A 20945-nucleotide genomic window follows, 5' to 3' on the forward strand; every position below is an offset into this window, starting at 1 on the left:
TATGATTCTTACATACTTTATTCGTCGTAAACACTGCAGGGTTTTGAGAATGGAGCACCGATGTTTTCTATTTCAAAGGTTTTTTAAAAACTCTTGGGTTATGATAGAAAAACTAATATTCTCTTCCTTAAAATGTTCAGTGCAGAGAATACCTCATTTAATCGACTGATAGGACATCCAATTTTCTAGTTGTATTCTAATTTAATTTAACAGAAGTCTTATTGCAACACTGTACTAAGGGAGATATCACATACAAAAACCTGATTTTTTGGTTTTTGTCTCTAAGGGACCTTAACTGAAAACCTTATCAGCCAATCTCCTTACCCTGATTTTGAGAATCACTTCACCTCTGCCAGCCCTTCTGATCTTTCTAAAAATGTGCCCGCAAATTTTCTTAAAATAATAACTTTAAGCAAAGCATGGTGGCTCACGTCTTTAATCCCAGCACTTTGGGAGGCCGAGGCGGATGGATTGCTTGAGCCCAGGAGTTCGAGACCAGCCAGGGCAACATGACAAAACCCCGTCTCCACTAAAAATACGAAAACAATTAGTCAGTCATGGTGGTGTGTGCCTGTAGTCCCAGCTACTTGGGAGGCTGAGATGGGAGGATTGCTTGATCCCAGGAGGCAGAGGCTGCCGCTGCAGTGAGCCGAGATTGCACCACTGCACTCCAGCCTGAGTAACAGAGCGAGACCCTGTCTCAAAAAATAAAATAAAAAATAACGTTTAGCATTTTGCAATATTGAAGTGCTTTTAAAATGCTTTGCGCTAAACAATGCAAATCACAAATGCCAAAATCACACTACCTTTGAAATAAAGAATCGTCCATACATTAACAGAGACAAGTAAAAAACATCTGTTCTATAGAATTTTTTGTTAACAAGATTTATTGAAACCAGATCAGTAAAGCTGTGTTACTCTGGACCCTCTTCTGGGACCTGGAAATATTTTTGTTTCCGAGGACTGGATATACTGATGCTAATCACTGAAACAGGATTCTCCCAGCATGAGATTTATTAAGACCAGAAAGCAAACAGCACCTGGAAAAGACAGATAGTAAGGAAATTCCATGTAAAATTCATGGGCCACGTTTTGCCTACCTGGCTCTGTTCAGCGGAACCCATCACATGCTTAAGAGGCGATGGAAGGGACCCTGTGTCTACAGGCTCACCATTCCAAATAAACACAGCCACCGAAGGAAGAGAACTCAGGTTTTGATTGAATACTTGGGGGCCAGTTTATATGACATCTGTACAAGATGAAATGCCAGTCCAAGTGAGAGAGTATCAGCTTATCAGAGCTTAGTGAGTGGCGGCTAAGAAATCTTAGTGTATACCTGCGGTGTCATTCTGCAAGTTACTAATTCTGTTTCTTTAAAACAAAAAATGAAAAACAGCTTGCTTTTAGAAATAGAACAATGCATCACCCAATCAATGGAAACAAATAGTAGCAGTCCCTCATTAACAAGGAAAATTGATTTTCACCTCCATTTTAGAAGAGGAGTTGGAGTGTTTATTTGTGCTGAAAAATTCCCATTAACTTCCACAAACCACATGTTATTAGGTGCCCAGGAGAGCAGTTAGAGGCAAAAATGTAAAGACCTTTTAGTATTTTATCTTCTATAAACCATGGGATGGTGTGCTCACTAGTGTGGAAAGAAATTTTTATGACCCAAAAAGAGTGCCTTCTTGGTTTTTTCTTTCTTTCTTTGAAATCTGTTCTGCCTTTATAAAGAGCCATGTGTGAATTAATATAAACTGAACTCAACTTACTGGTATCCGAAAATTCCAGGTTTGTAAGTCTTTTTTGCCAGGCCAGAGGGTGCCTTTTGGGAAGTCATAGGTTAAAGGAAGAGCTTTAGATGATCAACAGGAAAAGAACACGAAGAACTAATTTTCTTCTAAAAGACTTTTTTTAGTAATATAAACATTTATATCGATTGCGATCTTTAAAAAGATGACAAAGTCATTTTCTTGCCAGCTACAACATGAAGAGTTGGTGAATCTGAAGCAGCAGTCTGTAAATCACAATTCCTAGTATACCAATATCATTTCCTTGCACTTACTTAAGCGGTTTTACTACTACAGCTCTAGCTGTAGCTCTAGCAAGCTCGGTTTCAAATCGTTATTAGATCATTTGGGGCATATTTCCCTACAATTTTTAAATTGGCCACTTGAAAATAAACAGCTGGCATGATCATATGGTACGAGAAATAGACTTGCTGAGACTTTTAGATAATTACTGAAAAAATACTCAATTATGTCTGAAATAGTTAACATTTGGAATATAACTTATGTAACTTAACAGTAACTTTAATATCTATCTAAACTTGCAAATTTCCCTATTGGAAACATCCTAGAAAAAAAAAAAAAAGTTAATCTGTTAAACTTGAAACACACCTAACAGCCCAAAGAAGAGTTTTTGTGGGAAGAATTGAAATTAATATAATTCTCGTATACTATTTATATACTGTTTTACACACACACACACACGCCACATGCACACACGAAAGAATTGTGTGTGGCGTTTTCCCATGATTTAAAAATGACTGTAAGGGCCATGAGTAATTGAAGAGCAGATGGAATCTTTCACACCAGCAAGAGCTTTTGAAAGGAACAGAATCTGTGAAAATTTGAAGCAAAACGTTCAAGTGGAAAAGTTATAAATTGTTACAGAAAGCTTTGTTTTGTGCACAAAAGTCTATTTGAGCTTTCAAGTGTGTAATTCACATTTTCAAAGCATAAAAAAGTATTTGGAAAGGGATAGGGTGGATTTTTCTTTTTGCAGGATGATAGTCTTCAAATTCTATGTGAATTGCTTAGAAGCCAAGTAAGGAGGAAATTTTGTATTATGACAGCTTACTTCTTTTGTTAAGCGTTTATTTAACATATTAAAATATCATATTTTCAGTTATACCTGTGAACAGCAAAACGTTTCATGGCTATGGTACTGTGTCAGTTTTTCAGAGTGGAAATTCTGAAACTAAAGGGTGATACTGAGAAATACAGAAAATTAATCAATCGTTTCTTCTTGGGCTTTTGAGAAAATTATTTGCCTGAAATTGTAGACTTATGAAACAATTTTTAAACTTGTTTTTAATTTTACATGTTTACACCTAACATAAATTAGAAATTCATAAAACTTGCGTTTCACCCCAGAAAACCAGACTCAGTAATCAAGGAAGAAATCCTTGCTTGTATAACTTAACAATTAGCAACAGAAATAAAGGCACTGCCAGGCACAGTGGCTCAGGCCTATAATCCCAGCACTTTGGGAGGCCAAGGCAGGAGGACTGCTTGAGCCCAGGAGTTCAAGATGAGCCTAGGCAACATAGTGAGACCTCATCTCTACAAAATATTTAAAAAATTAACCAGGTGCAGTGATAAGCACCTGTAGTCCCAGCTGCTTGGAGGCTAAGGCAGGCGGTTCACTTGAGCCTGGGAGGTGGAGAATGCAGTGAGCCATGATCTCAAAACTGCACTCTAGCCTGGGCAACAAAGCGAGACCCTGTCTCAAAAAAAAAAAAATAGAAAGGTACATATTTCATAAATGTGTTTGCAATGTTGCCCCCCACAAACAGATGGTAAATTCATGTGACATATCTATGATACATGCCCAGAATTCAGAATCCCATGCTGGAAAAACCTCCTGGGGCCTCCAGGTGATTCCCTTTGTCTGCGAATGGTCACACACTGTGGCAGGAGAAGCTTCTCAGACAGATGGGACCCAAACCAATGGTGGAAGACTCCTGCCATATTTCTTTCCAACACACCTGGGGAAAAAAGCATATGATTGGGCGGAGATAGGCAGGTGCTCTCTTTTCTTGGTTGTAACCAACTTCACCTTGGTTTACCAAAAAAAGGAGGAGGAAGGAAGGAAAGGGAAATGAAAGATTGTTTCCTGCATGATTTCTTAAAGATCAGCAAAGAATAAAAATCTATAACTTCCCTCATTAATCTGTCTCAGTTTTCTAGGTCCACTGTATGATCGAATAAAGGAACACGGAGCCACATATGGGTAACTGGAACTTTAGGGTCTCAATGTTTACGAATTCAGAACTTGGCAGGATTTAGGCAGGTAATTCAGGGTTTGTACCACACCCTGGGTAGGGCCTAGGGCAGCACCTGGAATTAAACACATCAACACCTCCCGCACAGAACATGGATGTGCCCAGCAAGTGGGCGCAAATAGAAAGATCCATCATTGCCTCATGCGAAAAGATGAAGTTTGCAGCTAGATGGGTTAAGAAATATTTCTTAGAGCTTTTTGAATTTTGGAATTGTGATAATGGATTAAGGACCTGCAATACTCTACTTATGAAATATCCCGCTCCTGAGAACTTGACCTTCATGATCTGCTCATAAAATATGGAGGAGTTAGGCCAATGCTAGCATTATATTACTGTTTCTGAATTGCAGGCTGTTCCTTTCTGTTACGATAGTATCACATTCTGGGTTTTGTGCTCTGCTGTTTTTGTGCAAGTGCAGACAGAAACAACTGGTTTTAGGAAGAATTCTTTCATGCTAAGCCTATTCTATTCGCCCCAAGTTTCTCCCACAAATTACATACATCTCATTTGACCCAAGGGGACTTTCTTGAAAAAGTTATTTCCAAGTTTTTTAAAGAAAAGCAAACACATTGTGGATTTTGCTCATCCTTCCCTCTCAGGTTTAATTTTTGCTCCCTTCACTTTGTAGTATCTTGGTTAAATTTGTTGTTGTTCATTGTGGCAAATTCTCTATTTGATATATTGCTAGAAATCTTTGTTTTTCCCCAGTAGATCATTCTAACTTTCCTTGTTTTATGAGGAATATAGGCTGTAGAAGACAGGCACATCATCTCAAAAAAAAAAAAAAAAACACCACTAAATCGAAGACCAATACAGCATTGATACCACTTTTATCCTGGCAACATTAATAAATGCTGGAGAGTTTTTAATAAAAGCTGATTAATATTAAAGATAAGAAGACTTGAATGTTATTCTCAGTTTAGCAACTGGCTTTTCAAGAGACCTTTTTGCATTTTTCTTTTTCTTTTCTATTCTTTTGGTTTTTGAGACAGGGTCTCCCTCTGTTGCCCAGGCTGGAGAACAGTGGCATGATCATGGCTCACTGTAATGTCAAACTCCTGGGCTCAAGCAGTCCTCCCACTTTAGCCTCCCAAATAGCTGGGACTACAAGTGCAAATCACTACACCTGGCTATTTTTTATATTTTTATTTTTAAAGAGATGGAGTCTCGCTGTGTGGCCCAGGCTGGTCTCAAACTCCTGGACTCAAGCAGTCATCCCACCTTAGCCTCCCAAAGTGCTGGGATTACAAGCATGAGCCACCACATCCAGCTGTTTTTTGCATTTTTCTAAAAATGGAATGCAGCCACAGTGAACTGCCTTAAGGTGTTTTATAAGTTGGCATTTATCATATGTCATGAACTCTGGGGAAAATGTCAAAGTGGAAGACATTGAGGGAGGAAGCTGTGAACTTCTAGAACATTCGTTAGGCCACAGCCTTGCAAGCTCTGGGGGTAGAGTGACCAAGTTTCCCATTAGGGGAGCTTTCTGATTTTCAGCCACAGAGTTTGGCCGGATTGACAGGGCTAGACACCCTTACGTTATTGCAGATGTTTATAAACAGCAGAAAAGCAAACAGAACATTTCTATAGATTTGTCCTCGGGGAAGGATGAAGGGCCATGGATCCCTTCCAGAATATAATGGATTCGGACGGGCTTCACGCCTTGGTGATTTCTTGTTAGATTTTTTTGTGTGTAACCTTGCCCTGGAGCAGGGCTAGAGAACCCACTGCAGGCTTCGGCGAGGAAATCAAACCTGTGGCTGTCATCAGGGCAACTTGTTTGCCAACAAGCAAGGGTTTGGTGGGTAAAATGATCCCTTCCTCCTGGAGTTCCTTCCTTCCCCAAATATACTTTAGATGTGATGGGTGTGAGTAAAACCCAAACTCAAGTTTCAGCTCCTTCAGGGAGCCACTAATTGCCTTTCTCATGGTTTCATCCAATAAAGTTGATCTAAGAAAAGTGCCTTTCACATTGAAGCCAGCCCTCTGTGTGCCGATGGACCAATAAATCAAATCCCGTTTCTCAGGGAACTTACCGTGAAGCAGGGAGAGAAGATCCGGAAATTCATCATTGTGAGCCCTCGAGTGTTTGGTGAATTGAATACTTGCTGAAACTATGCCTTTATAGCGTGTGTGTAAAAATTACCAACCGTACTTGGGATTGGAATTGAATTTTCCTGAACACTATAGGAGTTTACCCGTTTGGAAATCACCAGGGGCTGTCCTGCTGTCTGCCTCCTGGATCAAACCCAGGAGATGCTGAACCCTCTTAGCCTGGCATTAAAGTTTCACAGTTCTCTGCCTGATCTGCCCTTTTCAGTGTATTGCCCCTGACATTCCACTTACTCTGATGGATTTCTTCAGTTCATGTGGCTTCCATGTCTCTCCGTGTTCCTTCCACTCGGGAAAAAAGTGATATTCCTATCCTTTTCTTCATGCACAGCCTCCCCCAATGCCAGTCTTACGTCAGAGCCCAGGGGGGCCGTTATTTCTTCTGAGCTTTCGTGTCTGCTGTTTGGATTGACATGATCACACATCACCCCTGTGGTCAGTGAGCCTTGTAGGTGCTCCTCTTGCCTTCCCAGCTAAATCGTGGGCACCTTCTGGTTAAGGACCATATCTCATCATTTTTTATATCCTCTACAATTCTTTCCACATAATAGCAGGGGCTTCATAAACACCTTCAGCTTATTGATTATCAGTTGATCTGTCCTGGCCTTACCATTTAGATTCTAACAGTTCAAGTACTTGGATGGATTGATTCAAACAGTCACACTTTGAGCTTTTCCCTCTAGTTGGTCGTATGAAGCCAGGATTCACCAACACCACTGGTCATCGTCATTGTCTTTCTTTCTCTCTTTCTCCTTCTTTCTTCCTTCCTTCCTTCCTTTCCTTTCCTTTCCTTTTCTTCTCTTTCTCTCTCTCCTTCTCTCCTTCTCTCTCTCTCTCTTTCTCTCTCCCTTTTCTTTTCTTTTCTTTCTTGATAGGGTCTCCCTCTGCCACCCAGGCTGAAGTGCAGTGTTGCAATCAGAATTACTGCAGCCTCACCCTGGGTAACTAGGACTACAGGCATGCATCACTGTGCATGGCTAATTTTTGTATTTTTTGTAGAGACAGGATCCCACTATGTTGCCCAAGCTGATCTTGAACTCCTGGACTGAAGGGATCCTCCCACTTCGGCCTCCCCAGATACTGGGATTATAGGCATGAGCCACCACGCCTGGCCTCATTCTTTCTTAGGGCAACAGAAAAATGCTTTTTCTGGGAGCACTCTAATGTCACCAAACCTCCGTGTGTTTCCTTATCATCACACACACAGATGTAATGTATTGGTATGTTGGTGTGGTCTTGCCCAGTGGCACTGGGCATCCAATGGTGATGCTGATCATTGCATTGCCCTTGGCTGTATTTCTTGCCGGGGACACAGGGAACAATGCATCCTCCAGTTAGCAGCATGGGTGCTGGAGTGTCCACCATCCAAGCACCTCAGGAACTCCCCTCTGTGGCTGCGGTATTCCTTCCTTCCTTCAGAGTTATACCTTGTTTCATTGCTTTTTGGCAACAAAAAACATGCTAAAAGTGAAAAACATTGCTAAAAATGAAAAACATTGCTAAAAATGAAACAGTTATACCTGTTTCATTCCTTTTTAGATGGCACTGCCCAGTGTCCTGGTGGCCAGTATTTGCCTTGGTTAGTATAAGCAACCTTGAAGCTGCTAACATAGCCCAAGTCAGAACCGCGAATCAAAGGCAGAACTCTCCTACATGTGCCTTTGCAACCCTGGCTAAGGTTTCCAAGGCTCTTTGGTGGACCAGGATAGGGAAGTGCTCTTTCAGTATCAAAACTGTCCCAAAGTGGCTGCCGTTTGTTGCTCCGGAGGTAGTAGGTGGGTGCAGACGCCACAGATGATCCGGCCTAGAGGGGATGCAGACCTGCTGAGTGTCTAGGGAGGAGTCAGGCACCTGAAGAAGGCTGCTTAAGCTAGGGGAGTTTAAAGCATCTTCCAGACCTAAGCACTATGGGGAAAAGAATTTCTGGTTTCGGGACTAGATGCATAAAACTGCCTGATGGTACAGGTTGAGTCTCCCTCATCCCAAATGCTTGGGAGCAGAAGTGTTTCAGATTTCTTTCAGGCTTTGGAATATTTGTGTTATATCCCAACTGGTTGAGCATCCTCAAATCTGAAAATCCAACACCCAAAGTGCTCCAATAAGCATTGCCTTTGAGCGTCATGTTGGCACTCAAAAAGTTTTCGATTCTGGCACATTTCTGGTTTGGGATTTTGGGATATGGGATGCTCAGCCTGGCCCAGACAATGCAGTTCACACTTTCTAAGTAGTTTCTGAGCCTCCTCAAAAGCAAAAGTTACAGGTTGAGTCTCCCTAATCTGAAAATCCGAAATCCAACATGCTCCAAACTCAGAAACTTTTGGAGTGCCGACATGACGCTCAAAGCAAAGGCTCACTGGAGCACTTCGGATTTCAGATGCTCGGGTTTTGTGGGGCTCAACCAGTAAGTGTATAAATGCAAACAGTCAAACATCTGAAACAAATCTGCAACCTGAAACACTTTTGCTCCCAAGCATTTCAGATAAAGGAGACTCCATCAGTATGTATTTGTCATATTTCAGAAAACAGTTTCCAGCATGTGGTCAACGTAAGCCATGAAAACCAGCTTTGTGTATGAGCAGCGCAAATGCTCTTAGGGAGACAGCGGCGCCATTGCCCATTCTCAGAGCTCTGTGAGACTAACGGCGGGGTTCTGGGGAGCTTCTCCTAAGATCCTGCCCCGGGGGACCCCTGGGGACCCTTCTTCTCCCCAAATTCCTGCTGAGGGCTGCTCAGGGGCGTTCACTCTGTGCCCCTCTGTGAGAGCAGGGTTTGGGAAGACGCCCCTGGCCGTCTGAAGGTGTTTTGCCCTGCTTTCTGCACGGTGAAAAGCAGTTACTGGGCTTGGTGTGTTCTGCCTTCGTTTACATCTGTATTAAGGAAATAAAAAGAGAGCGCCCCTTCCTCCCACTGCTTTTTATTAACAGGGAAGCAGATGTGGGGTCTCTCAGACAAGGCAGCGGCCCACGTGGTATAAGAGAGTGCGACTATTTTCTCAGAGGGTGAGTGCGACTATTTTCTCAGAGGGTGAGTGCATTTCTGGGCATTCTCTCTTTCAGCAATGAAGTTGTGAGGAGTGACTTGAAGAAGCTGCCAGCCCTTCCCACCCAAGCCCTGAAGGAGCACCCTTCCCTGGCCTACTGGTAAGACCCCTGGAGTCTTCCCCAGGAGCGAGTCCCTCTCGGGGTGCGAGGGGACACAGGACAACTGAATATACCCTCCCTCCACCAGCTCCCTCATGCCAGCCTGGACTTGCAGCTGTATTAATACCCTGTGTCTTCATGAAACCATTTTCTGCATTTATTTATTTATTTATTTAACAATTAATTAATTTTTTTTTTTTTTGAGACAGATCTCGCTTTGTCACCCAGGCTGGAGTGCAGTGGCATGATCTCAGCTCATTGCAACCTCTGCCTCAAGCGATTCTCCTGCCTCAGCCTCCTGAGTAGCTGGGATTACAGGCACGCACCACCACACCTGGCTAATTTTTGTATTTTTAGTAGAGACGGGGTTTCACCATGTTGGCCAGGCTGGTCTCAAACTCCTGACCTCACTCAGGTGATCCACCCGCCTCGGCCTCCCAAAGTGCTGGGATTATAGGGCTGAGCTACCACGCCTGGCCCGTTTTCTGCATTTACTTAAGTGAAGCGTTGTGCGTGAGACCTCTCCTTTTTTGTTTCTTCTTCTTCTTTTTTTTTAATTTTCAAAAAGAATACCTTCTAAAATTTCACTTTGGAAGCTTTGCCGCCTTCGAGAGCCTTTCACGTGCTGCTAGAGTTTCATTTGGGAACGCCTGTCATTTGATGACAGCATGTGTGAGGTTTTGAGACGTGGGAGAACCACAGGGTTTTCTTCTTTCAGAAGCGAGAGATTTATTCTTTTATTTTCCCTCATATCTCCTGATTAGCCACTATGTAACATTATGCCATAGCTCATCTGTCGGGCCCTAAATGACTGATTCTGAATGATTCAAGCATTTGAAAGGCTCCCAGATTGTGGTCTGGGCCACAGTTGGGCAGAGCTTGCATTCCTGGATAATGTTTTGAAATCCTACTGGGTTCCTAAGCCCTGGCCACTGACCTTTAATAACTGTAATACCTCTTCTCTGATGTTCCTTCTGATCACCTAACAGAAATCATTGCAACTCCTTTTATTTAAAAGCAAAACAAAAAGCACAGACCAAGTTGATTCTAATAAACTACAACACGTGACTTGTGTAAGTGCTTTTGATGACAATTTCTGAACTGTATGGATTATGGGCATTTCATCTTGTCTGGACACTTATCCAGACAGTGATCTAGTTGTTCGTGGATCCGTGTGGCTGGGGTAGGGCACGTCTTGAGGCAGGGCTCATTAGCAGCATTAAACTCTGGCTCATAATCCCGGCACTTTGGGAGGCCGAGACGGGCAGATCACGAGGTCAGGAGATCGAGACCATCCTGGCCAACATGATGAAACCCCGTCTCTACTAAAAATACAAAAAAAAATTAGCTGGACGTGGTGTCGCACGCCTGGTGTCCCAGCTACTCGAGAGGCTGAGGCAGGAGAATCACTTGAACTCGGGAGTCGGAGGTTGCAGGGAACAAAGATTGTGCCACTGCACTCCAGCCTGGCGACAGAGCAAGACTCCATCTCAAAACAAACAAACAAACAAATAAACAACTCTGGCTCATAAATCACATGTCTCTGAGAGACCACATCACTAGGGAGCTGGTCCCGAGGCCCGAGGCTGCGAGCTCCCTTCCGTGTCTGGCGTCCCTAATTTCATCTCTCTGAGCCGTTTTATTGCCACTCCTCTTTTGGAAACATAGATGTAAATAAATAATGGCTTTCTCTAATTATAACCTGCCCCCAAAGAGCAAAATCTGTTAACTTGCAGGGATTTTGCATGCATCAGCTTCCAAATGTCGAGACTTGCAATCCAAACCCCCAAAAATGATGGTCCCGTTTCCTTGTTCATGGACCCTATTACCCACCTCCCTAATTCCTTGTGCCACTGGGCCTCATCCCTCTGTAGCCTCCTGGCTGTTCACCTCCAAAAATCCAATGGTCAAGGCCCTGGGGGTGTGAGAAGGTAACTAGAGAGGACCAGGGAGGAATCCCTTTGCCTCTGAGACCTGTCCTGTTGTGGGTCTCTCAGTCATCCCTTCATTCACTCCTTTCCAAACCTTAGAACACTGCTATGCTCACCTGAGAGTTTTGAATTTCTTCTCTCCTCCCTGTGTCTCTGGATTTTTCCTTCACCATCTCCATTATCTGCTCTGTACTCACACATGATTACGAACCCAGAGGCACCTTGCCCTTCACACACACTCTCTCTGTCTCTTCTGCATATGAGCATCTTCACCTATAGCTGGCTTGGCAGAACATGCCATACCATCATGACCAGGCCAGCACTTTCCCTGAGCCTCCTTCAGACCCATAAGTGCCCAAGCCAGTGTTAAGTGCCCTGAGAGGGTGGCAGGACGGGGGAGCCACATGCCCTCAGTCAGCATCACAGCCCAGACGATGTATAAAAGTCAATGACAGGGACCCTCCTGACGATACCCTACTGAAAAGCAACCACAACCACAACAGGCCCTTTCACCGCATTTCACTGTGGTGGGCTACTTGATGTTGGCTCTAATATTTCAACCTTATTTATATGGACTTTGATTCTTATTGATACACAATCGTTGTACATATTTTTCATGTATATATACTCTGATATCTGTACATAATGTGCGGTGGTCAAATCAGGGTAACTGGGATATCCATCACCTCGAACATTTATCTTTTCTTTGCGTTGGGAACATTACAGATCTTCACTTCTGGCTACTTTGACATATGCAACAAATTATTGTTAACTATAATTTCCCTACTGTTCTATCAAATGCTAGAACATATTCCTTCTATCTAACTGTATTTTTGTACCCCTATATATAGATAGATTTTTAAAAAGCAAAGCCGCAAGGGGAGGGATAAGTGCTGTTCCTGCTTCCTACAGATACAGAATGAAGAGAGAGCAGGTGCACACAGCTTGTTCACTGCTTTTCCCTCTGGGCCTCAGATTCACCACTCAGCAAGGTTAACCAGGACCCCTCACTGGTGGGGGAGACGTTTTTGCCCCTCTCATCACAGTTGCCCAGAGTGTCCAGTTCCCCTGATCATTCCTGAACTAAGGAGCTGTACTCACCATTCTTCGGGGGCTCTCCTGCCCCCGCTGGAGTTCGCACATTGGGTGGGCAACCTGCAGGCTGCAGCCTGGTGACCAAGGCAGTGGGTCTTAGCATCCCAGCCAAGCCTCTGCAGTGACTAGCCAGGTAGCTTTCATCAATTTCTCCTCTGAAAAATACGTACACCAACCTACTTCAGATGGTAATGAAGAGAAGAAATACAGTCACATCATGTCATTAAAAAGCAGGGAAAGCAGCATAATAATGCTGGGTCATGGTGCAAGAAGCCTTTCTGCGAATTCTCCCCCTGCATTTAACGAGCATGGACTTTTCACACCATGTGATTTCCCTGTGGAGGAGGCAACTGAGGCAGAAAGTTAGAATGATGTGCCCAGGGCCACGGAACAAGGAGGGATCAGGACCCTGACCTGGATTCTGCCTCGCAGGCCTAGTTTGTAAATGCTGGACCACCTGACCACCCCTACCGCCTCAATAAGGTGTGCAGGGACATCTTTTTTTACCCTGAAACCACTGAGCACAGCAGGCCAGCAGCTGCTCCAAGACGGGGAACCATATCATATCACCATCCCTGTTTCCCCTTCCATCACCCATGCATTTCCTGTACCCCTTGTCTGCAGAGAGGTCATTTGACTTAACAACATGACCCAGCCAGCGACCTGGGGACAGGCAGCTTTGGTCATTTGCCTTTTTCCTCCGTGTAACCCTGTGTCCTCCAGACAGCGCTTACTCTGCTTCCTGGATTTCTGCTAGTTATCCCCTTGAGTCCCTGCTACAAATCTAGGGTATGGGAAAATTGTCTGCAAAGCTCAGAGCACTTCAGCTCTCTGGGAAGTTCCAGAGCAGAGGTGGGGACAGGCTGGGAGCAGAATAGGTTCTCGGTCAGGATTGAGCCTGTTAACCCAGAATAAGCCCACCATGTTTAAGGGGGCAAAATGAGCAGGAAAAGCTGAGGATGGAGAAGGCAACTATTGTGGCTTCACAAATGGCCTCAGAGAGCAGGAGTTACAGGGCAAACAGGGGGTGGCAAAGATGTCTGCAGCTGTCAGCCACCCAGAACCCTGTGGTCAGGACATGTAGTGGTTAAACAGTGGCGCAGCTTTCTGACAGCAGTTTTGACTTTCTTTCACTGGTGTTTCTCCTGAGCCTTCTGTGTGTTTGTGGCTACACTGCTATGTTGACTTGCACCTCTTGAACTCACCCCAGGGACCCTCTCTCCCTAGTGCTGCAAAGGAAAAAGGCCCCTATCTACACTGAGTTGCTTAACCCTGGATCTAGGAGTCGACCTCACAAAACCCCAGATCACGTGGTAGGAAACACGCCAAGGCAGCTGTTGATTTAGTGAGTGGGATGGAAGGAAGTGGAGCCGCCGAACCTCCTGACACAGTTCTGCAGGTTTAGTGAGGCTGGGCCTGCCCTTGGGGAGCATGCTTTTCGAGAACTGTCTTCAGGAGACGACTTTGTCACACTTGACATAGAACTTCCTCGGTGTGGGGGAGCCAAGGAGAGAGATGGCTGGGTCTGCCCCTTTCTGAATAGAGGATATCCAGACCCCACGGAAGTGACTCTCCAACTGAGGCAAGGCCCCCTGTAGCTGGCTCGTCCTCATTCTGGGTATTTATAAAGACCCTTCTTTATCAAGACCTCTCACTGTCCTCTATGCATCAAATTCCAGAATATTAAAATTAAAAGACACTAGTTGGAGGTTAAGGTAGTCATTGAAAGCGAAATAAATTACCCCCAAGGACTAGGTGATGAATGTGTAGAACCTGTTACCCCCAATGCTGGCCTTGCTAAAAATGAAAACAGAAAAAGATGGGTAAAAGAAGGCTTTAGGTAGATCCTGGGCTGATGAATAATAGATAGTAGGGCCAGGTGTAGTGACTCACACCTGAAATCACAGCACTTTGGGAGGCTGAGGTGGGCGGATCACTTGAGGTCAGGAGTTTGAGACCAGCCTGGCCAATGTGGTGAAACCTCATCTCTACTAAAAATACAAAAATTAGCCGGGCGTGGTGGTGCACACCTGTAATCCCAGCTACTCGGGAGACTGAGGGAGGAGAATTGCTTGAACCCGGGAGATGGAGGTTGCAGTGAGTCAGGATCATGCTACTGCACACCAGCCCGGGCGAGAGAGCGAAACCCTGTCTGGAAAATAATAATAATAGATAATAAAGATCCTCTACTGAGATCTCGAGGGTAAACCCCTAGAATCACCTCCCCTCACGGAGCTTTGACGGAGGACAGGGAGGGTGAAGAGGAGTAAGACAGGAGAGTGAGAACTGAGGCTCCAAGGCTCTGGGGCCAGACCAGGGAGGCCGAGGTATCTGGACTCCACACCTCAGCAGGTGGGGGTGGGGCTTTCTGCCTGCACCTGCTTCCCTGGGATTCCCGAGGTTGGCTCTGCCCATCCGAAGGCAGGGGTGGGAGCGGCCGTATCTCCTACCCCATGGGCACCAGAGTCACTTCTCAGGAGGCAGGCTTGCCACTGCTGCCAAGAAGCCAGCTAACCTCTTGTTATATAAGAACTAGGATTTCAGCTGGGCGTGGTGGCTCACGCCTATAAACCCACCACTTTGGGAGGCAGAGGTGGGCAGATAACCTGAGACCCAGAGTTCGAGACCAGCCTGGCCAACATGCAAAACCCCATCTCTACTAAAAATACAAAAATTAGTGAGGTGTGGTGACACACACCTGTAATCCCAGCTACTCAGGAGGCTGAGGCACAAGAACTGCTTGAAACTGGGAGGTGGAGGTTGCAGTGAGCCAAGATCGTGCCACAGCACTCCAGCCTGGGTGACAAGGGAGACTGCATCTCAAAGACAAAAACAAAAAACCTAAGATTTTGAAAAGGGAGGGAGTGCCTGTCTAATTCTGGTAGCTGGTTTGCTGTTGTTCTCCAAGCGTTCCTATGGGGCTTTTGTTGCTTCATGGTTCATATTAACCAAGCCCAAATTCCAGAATGTTCCATCCTCCTGGAAAGCCTTCCGTCCCTGACTACGCATTCAGAGCAGGTAGGCTGTGGGCGCTTGGTTAAGGTCAATGCCTGCCATCCCCCCATGAGGCCCTGTGTCGACAGGACTGGGAAGATGAGGATAAGAAGGGCCCCAGGGAGTTCAGCCCGGGAATTCACACGTCATCTCCACTGTCTGCTTCCTCTTGTTCTCACGGTACCATTTCTTCCAAGGAGCTGATCCCAAAACCTGGGCTCCAGTCTTTTTGTTCTTTTGTTTTTTGTTTTTGAGCCAGGGTCTCACTCTGTCACCCAGGCTGGAATGCAGTGGTGCAATCCTAGTTCACTGCAGCCTTGACCTCCTGGGCTCAAGCAATCCTCCCACCTCAGCCTCCCAAGTAGCTGGGACTACAGGCATGCACCACCATGCTTGGCTAATTTTTGTATTTTTATGTAGAGACAGAGTCTCACTGTGTTGCCCAGGCTGGTCTCAAACTCCTGGGCTCAAGCAATCCCCCCATCTCAGCCTCCCTAAACACTGGGATTACAGGGGTGAGCCACTGCACCCAGCCTGGGCTCCAGTCTTAATATTTCTTGATTAGAAATCCAAAATAAGCCAGCTATGGTGGCTCACGCCTGTAATCCCAGCACTTTGGGAGCCCAAGGTGGGTGGATCACTTGAGGTTAGGAGTTTGAGACCAGCCTGGCCAACATGATGAAACCCTGTCTCTACTAAAAATACAAAAATCAGTCAGGTGTGGTGGCACGCACCTGTAGTCCCAGCCACTCGGGAGGCTGAGGCACGAGAATTGCTTGTACTCAGGAGGTGGAGGTTGCAGTGAACCAAGATCGCACCATCGCACTCTAGCCTGGGTGACAGAGCAAGACTCCATCTCAAAAAAAAACAAAAAAACAAACAAACAAAAAACATCCAAGACAAAGAGAATGTAAGTCCTTTGAGGGGAAAACAGACTCTTTTTAAAGTAAATCTACATCCAAATAGATAGCACTCAGACTGAGTTTGGAAATGCCACTCCGGGACAAATCATTTCTCCAGGAGCTGTTGGTGCCTTGGAGCTTCTTATGAGATGGGACTGAGAAATATCTTACTGGCAGGAAGCTTGGCTGTTGACCTAGGGACTCCGATAACAGCATTCTTTTCTTCTAATTGCAGTGAAGACAGAGTCATTGAGCACTACAAGAAACTGAACGGTCAGACAAGAGGTCAAGCAATCGTGAAGTAAGTGGCCCCTTCCCAGCTCACGGGGGGACAGTGTTTGTGTGTGTTAATATATCGTATGTCAGGATTGTTCAGTTCCTCTCCAGAGACATATCTGGGAGTGGGGAGTGTATGTTTCCATTTAATTTTCAAGTAAATAATCACTCCGAGAACTTTATCACATACACATACACAAGTATGTATATGATACCAGATCTGCTGAATAACTAGCCTTTTGCGCATTGTGCGTGTGTGTGTTTGTGTATCTTCGTGTTGTCGTTCCAGCTACATGAGCATCGTGGAGTCTCTCCCAACCTACGGGGTTCACTATTATGCAGTGAAGGTAAGTGAACTCATTTGGTGAAAGTTGCCAAACCTCCCCTAAGCAAACAAATCAAAACTTCTCATTATATGTTTTCTTCTTTTTCTTTTTCTTTTGAGATAGAGTCTTGCTCTGTCTCCCAGGCTGGTGTGCAGGGTGTGATCTTGGCTCACTGCAACCTCCACCCCCTGGGTTCAAGCGATTCTCCTACCTCAGCCTCCCTAGCAGCTGGGATAACAGGTGCACACCACCACACCCAGCTGATTTTTGTATTTTTAGTAGAGACGAGGTTTCGCCACGTTGGCCAGGCTGGTCTCGAACTCCTGACCTCAGGTGATATCCCTGCCTTGGCCTCCCAAAGTGCTGGGATTACAGGCGTGAGCCACCGTGCCCAGCCCTCATTATTTTTTTCTTTATAATTCCTGGTGGGAATGGAAGTCAAGGAGGACTTGGTCAGGAAGATTGCATGCTGCGAGGAGACAATTTCAAGACGGGAAACTTCATCCAGTCTTTCAACTTGCTGCAACCTGTGGTCCATTTCTTTGTCAGCCCTAGAACTTAACAGAAAGGCTGCCTCTGATATATATGCTTTCTGCCTTCCAAGAAAACTTCAAAACTGTGCTCTTTATTTCAGTTTGGTAAAGATCAGAAGCAGGGCTTGTGATTTTCAAAGTGCCAGAGGAATATGGGTGTTTGGCACTTAGAACCTCAAAGCATAAGCAATGGCTGTGCTACTAATTTGGAAAAGAGCCCGAATCCAGGAAGCCTGGCCCAGCTGCATCAGGCTCCCTGTGCAGTGGCCTTGTGATCTCACTGATGCCCTGTTTCATGGTGTGATGACAGCCCTTCTCTGGTCAATCTGCTGTTGCAGTGGCATTGGGTTTCCTCTTGTTCTGTTCTCTGAAACCGTTGCAGTGCACACAGCTGCTTCCCAGAGGCAGGGGTTTAATACAAGGATTTTATCCCACCTTTAAAGTTTTAAGAAATCATATACCCAGAAGCTTGAAAAGAAATTTCAAGATTTATCTCTTTTGCCTTTTATCTTTTTGCTCATCTTGAAATAACTCACGGCCCACAAATATTTCAAAACCATGATGCCAGTTTCGAGTTTTCCAGACACCCACCATGGGGGTGTATTAGGTTATTTAGAAACTTGGCAATTAGGGCATAGCTAGGGAAAAGCTGCTTGATATGCTCACTATAAAATCCTAGCTTCTGGGGGCTCTAATTAACTCAGAATCCTCCTATTTGAATATAGAATTGCAACTTACGCTCAGGTGACAAGAGGTCTCTGTTAATAAACCACGGGGGCAGGCGCAGTGGCTCATGACTGTAATCCCAGCTCTTTGGGAGGCCGAGACGGGTGGATCACCTGAGGTCAGGAGTTTGAGACCAGCCGGTGGGCGATCCTTGAACCGGAGGCGGAGGTTCCATGACCAGATTGTCCCACCCACCTGGAGAAAGTGGGACTCACTATAAACAGGGACTTGGTGTTTCTAATTCAGTCCTGAGACTGTTTCGGCTTCCACTGTGCTACCCTATCCAACAGCATGAGTCCTAAAACCCTGCCTGGCACCCAGCTGTCATCTTGGGTGAGCAGGACCTCAGGGTGACACCTTCCAGCCTGTGCTCCCCGGAGCTGGGGAAGGTCCTGGGTAAAGCTGGGCCGACTCTTTGCTGTGATTTGTTGTTAAAATGAGAGGAGTCACTTTCCATCGTCTCCACAGCTCCTCTGGCTCTGACCATCGAGGACAGTTTCTCTGCCCAGAAGGTCCTTTTATTAGGTGTGACATCTCACAGATTTTCAGTTGTGGTGAGTGGGCGTCCCAGCGTGGAATGCCTAAATTCTTAGAAGGAAAAAAAGAGAGAGAGAGAGAGAGAGAGCAAGCAGGGCATTCATTCCTTATTTATAAAGGGAAAGGACCTCGGCTGTGCGGCTGATTAAGAGCAGAGCCAGGCCCCCAGCACTCCCCATGTCACCCTCTTCACATAACAGAGTATCCTTCAATGATGGACGCATCTGTTAAGGAACAAAGTAGACAGGTGGGCTCCATCCATTCCAAGGAAATGGCACTTTCCCTCGTCTACCCCCGAGCCAGGAAATCTCCACTTTGCGCGTGTTTACTTCCTCCAGTCCCATATTCACCCGAACTTTTCTTGATGTTCTAGGACAAGCAGGGCATACCGTGGTGGCTGGGCCTGAGCTACAAAGGGATCTTCCAGTATGACTACCATGATAAAGTGAAGCCAAGAAAGGTAAGGGTGGTCTCCTGCGTGTGTTTAACTCCTCTCAGATCCAGAGAAGAACAGGCATAGAAGTCACTTTAAAAATGCTAACACCATGCAGCCTAAAGTCTCACCAAGCCCCTGCTAATTTTAGTGTATACAAATTACTCCACAGCAATCCCATCTGAGTTCCCCGGGTAAATATTTTTTCATCTTTTTCTCCCTGTCTCTAAGGAAACCTAAGCTGTTATAATTACTTAGGGTGAGATGACTGGCTCAGTTCCCCCCAGAGCAGATAGGCAAAGAGACTTTTGAGGGACTATCGTGTTCCTTAATTTCGGGCGGGGTCGTATTCTTTGGAAAAACGATGTAACATTTCTCTTGAATCCTGAAGCCGGTCTGAGTTCTCCCAAAGGTTTCTGGCACAGGATCAGGGGAGGTGGGAGAGCTGAAAGAAGAGATTGCAGGTCAAAAAGAGCTGAAAGTCTGGGCACGCTGGCTCACGCCTGTAATCCCAGCACTTTGGGAGCCCGAGGCTGGTGGATCACTTGAGGCCAGGAGTTCGATACCAGCCTGGCCAACATGGTAGAACCCTGTCTCTACTAAAAATACAAAAATTAGCTGGGCATGGTGGTGCATGCCTGCAATCCCAGCTACTTGGGATGCTGAGGCATGAGAATAGCTTGAGCCCGGGAGGCGGAGCTTGCAGTGAGCCAAGATTGCCCTGCTGCACTCCAGCCTGAGTGACAGAGCAAGACTCTGTCTCAAAACAAAAAACAGAAAAGCTGAAAAATAAGACGGAGATGGGTTCCTGGAAATCCAGCACATATTTTCTGGCTCGATAAAGGTGATCAGAAAATAAGGTTATTTGCTGAAGAGGGAGAGAGACAGAGAACGGTTTGCAAAGTCCTTGTAAACCCAAAATGGAATGTTTGAAAGGGATACAGCATTTGAATTCTCTCTGTTTTCGTTTACACACACTTTTCAGACCAGAACAAATTGAAAAATTCTAATGGAAACATATCTTAGAGGCGAGTGCTATCATTCAGATCCCCCGGCGGAGAATAACAGAGATGGTATGCAGTTCAAACCCTGAAATACATATTAAAAACCTATGAAAACCACACTTGCTTTAGCAGAGAAAAAGCAATATTGGGCCATTATGTCATTCCAGATTGCTTTCCAAGCTGTTTTATCCACAAATAGGATTGAAACCCACACTACATATCTGAGTGGATTGTAGTCTCTCCAGCTAGCATCTGTCCTTCGCCACCTTCTTTATTAAATTGATAGAAGAAAAAATGTTCCCATGTTGGGAAGATTTTTACTCCATTGATCAGTAAGGTGGTTAAGTTCTAAGAAAAGATGCTGAGCAAATGATGGGGGAATTATTGACTGGGAACAATTCAGGAAGAACTTGGCTCCTTGGCGGGTGGAGGGAGTGTTGTTTTGCGGCTATCTCTAAAGCCTTTCCTTATCCATTTATATGCAACAAGAAATGAATTAGACCCTCTGTTCTTACCTTTTCTGGCTTTGTTTTCCTCGATTGTGAGATCCATGCCTCTCCCTCCCTGTATTTTTCTTCCTGTTTTCCCTGTGCCTTTTTCCCACATGGCCCTTTTAATTTTCTGTGCCTTTTCTTCCTGAGTTCTCTCTTCCCTCCTTCTTTTTAGAACAACCCTTCTATTTTTTGTTTGTTTGTTTGTTTGTTTGTTTGTGTCTTTGAGATAGAGTCTCGGTCTGTCTCCCAGGCTGGAGAGCAGTGGCATGCTCTTGGCTCACTACAACCTTTGCTTCCCAGGTTCAAGCGATTCTCATGCCTCAGCCTCCCCAGTAGCTGGATTACAGGCGCCTGCCACCACGCCTGGCTGATT

At 45.3% G+C, this 20945-nt stretch overlaps 1 protein-coding gene across 3 annotated transcripts in view; it reads left to right on the forward strand.

Moving 5' to 3' along the window:
* Positions 1 to 20945, forward strand: part of FRMD4A (FERM domain containing 4A) — a 692562-nt gene that overhangs the window by 583491 nt on the left and 88126 nt on the right. For all 3 annotated transcript variants that reach the window (XM_032158219.2, XM_058431644.1, XM_058431642.1), the window contains 4 exons: positions 9238 to 9321; positions 16479 to 16544; positions 16809 to 16866; positions 19015 to 19101. In XM_032158219.2, the coding sequence (XP_032014110.1) occupies positions 9238 to 9321; positions 16479 to 16544; positions 16809 to 16866; positions 19015 to 19101 (295 nt within the window). The remainder of the gene's footprint in view (positions 1 to 9237; positions 9322 to 16478; positions 16545 to 16808; positions 16867 to 19014; positions 19102 to 20945) is intronic.

The sequence above is a fragment of the Hylobates moloch genome, unplaced genomic scaffold (genome assembly GCF_009828535.3).
Source record: "Hylobates moloch isolate HMO894 unplaced genomic scaffold, HMol_V3 SCAFFOLD_2, whole genome shotgun sequence".
NCBI lineage: Eukaryota > Metazoa > Chordata > Mammalia > Primates > Hylobatidae > Hylobates > Hylobates moloch.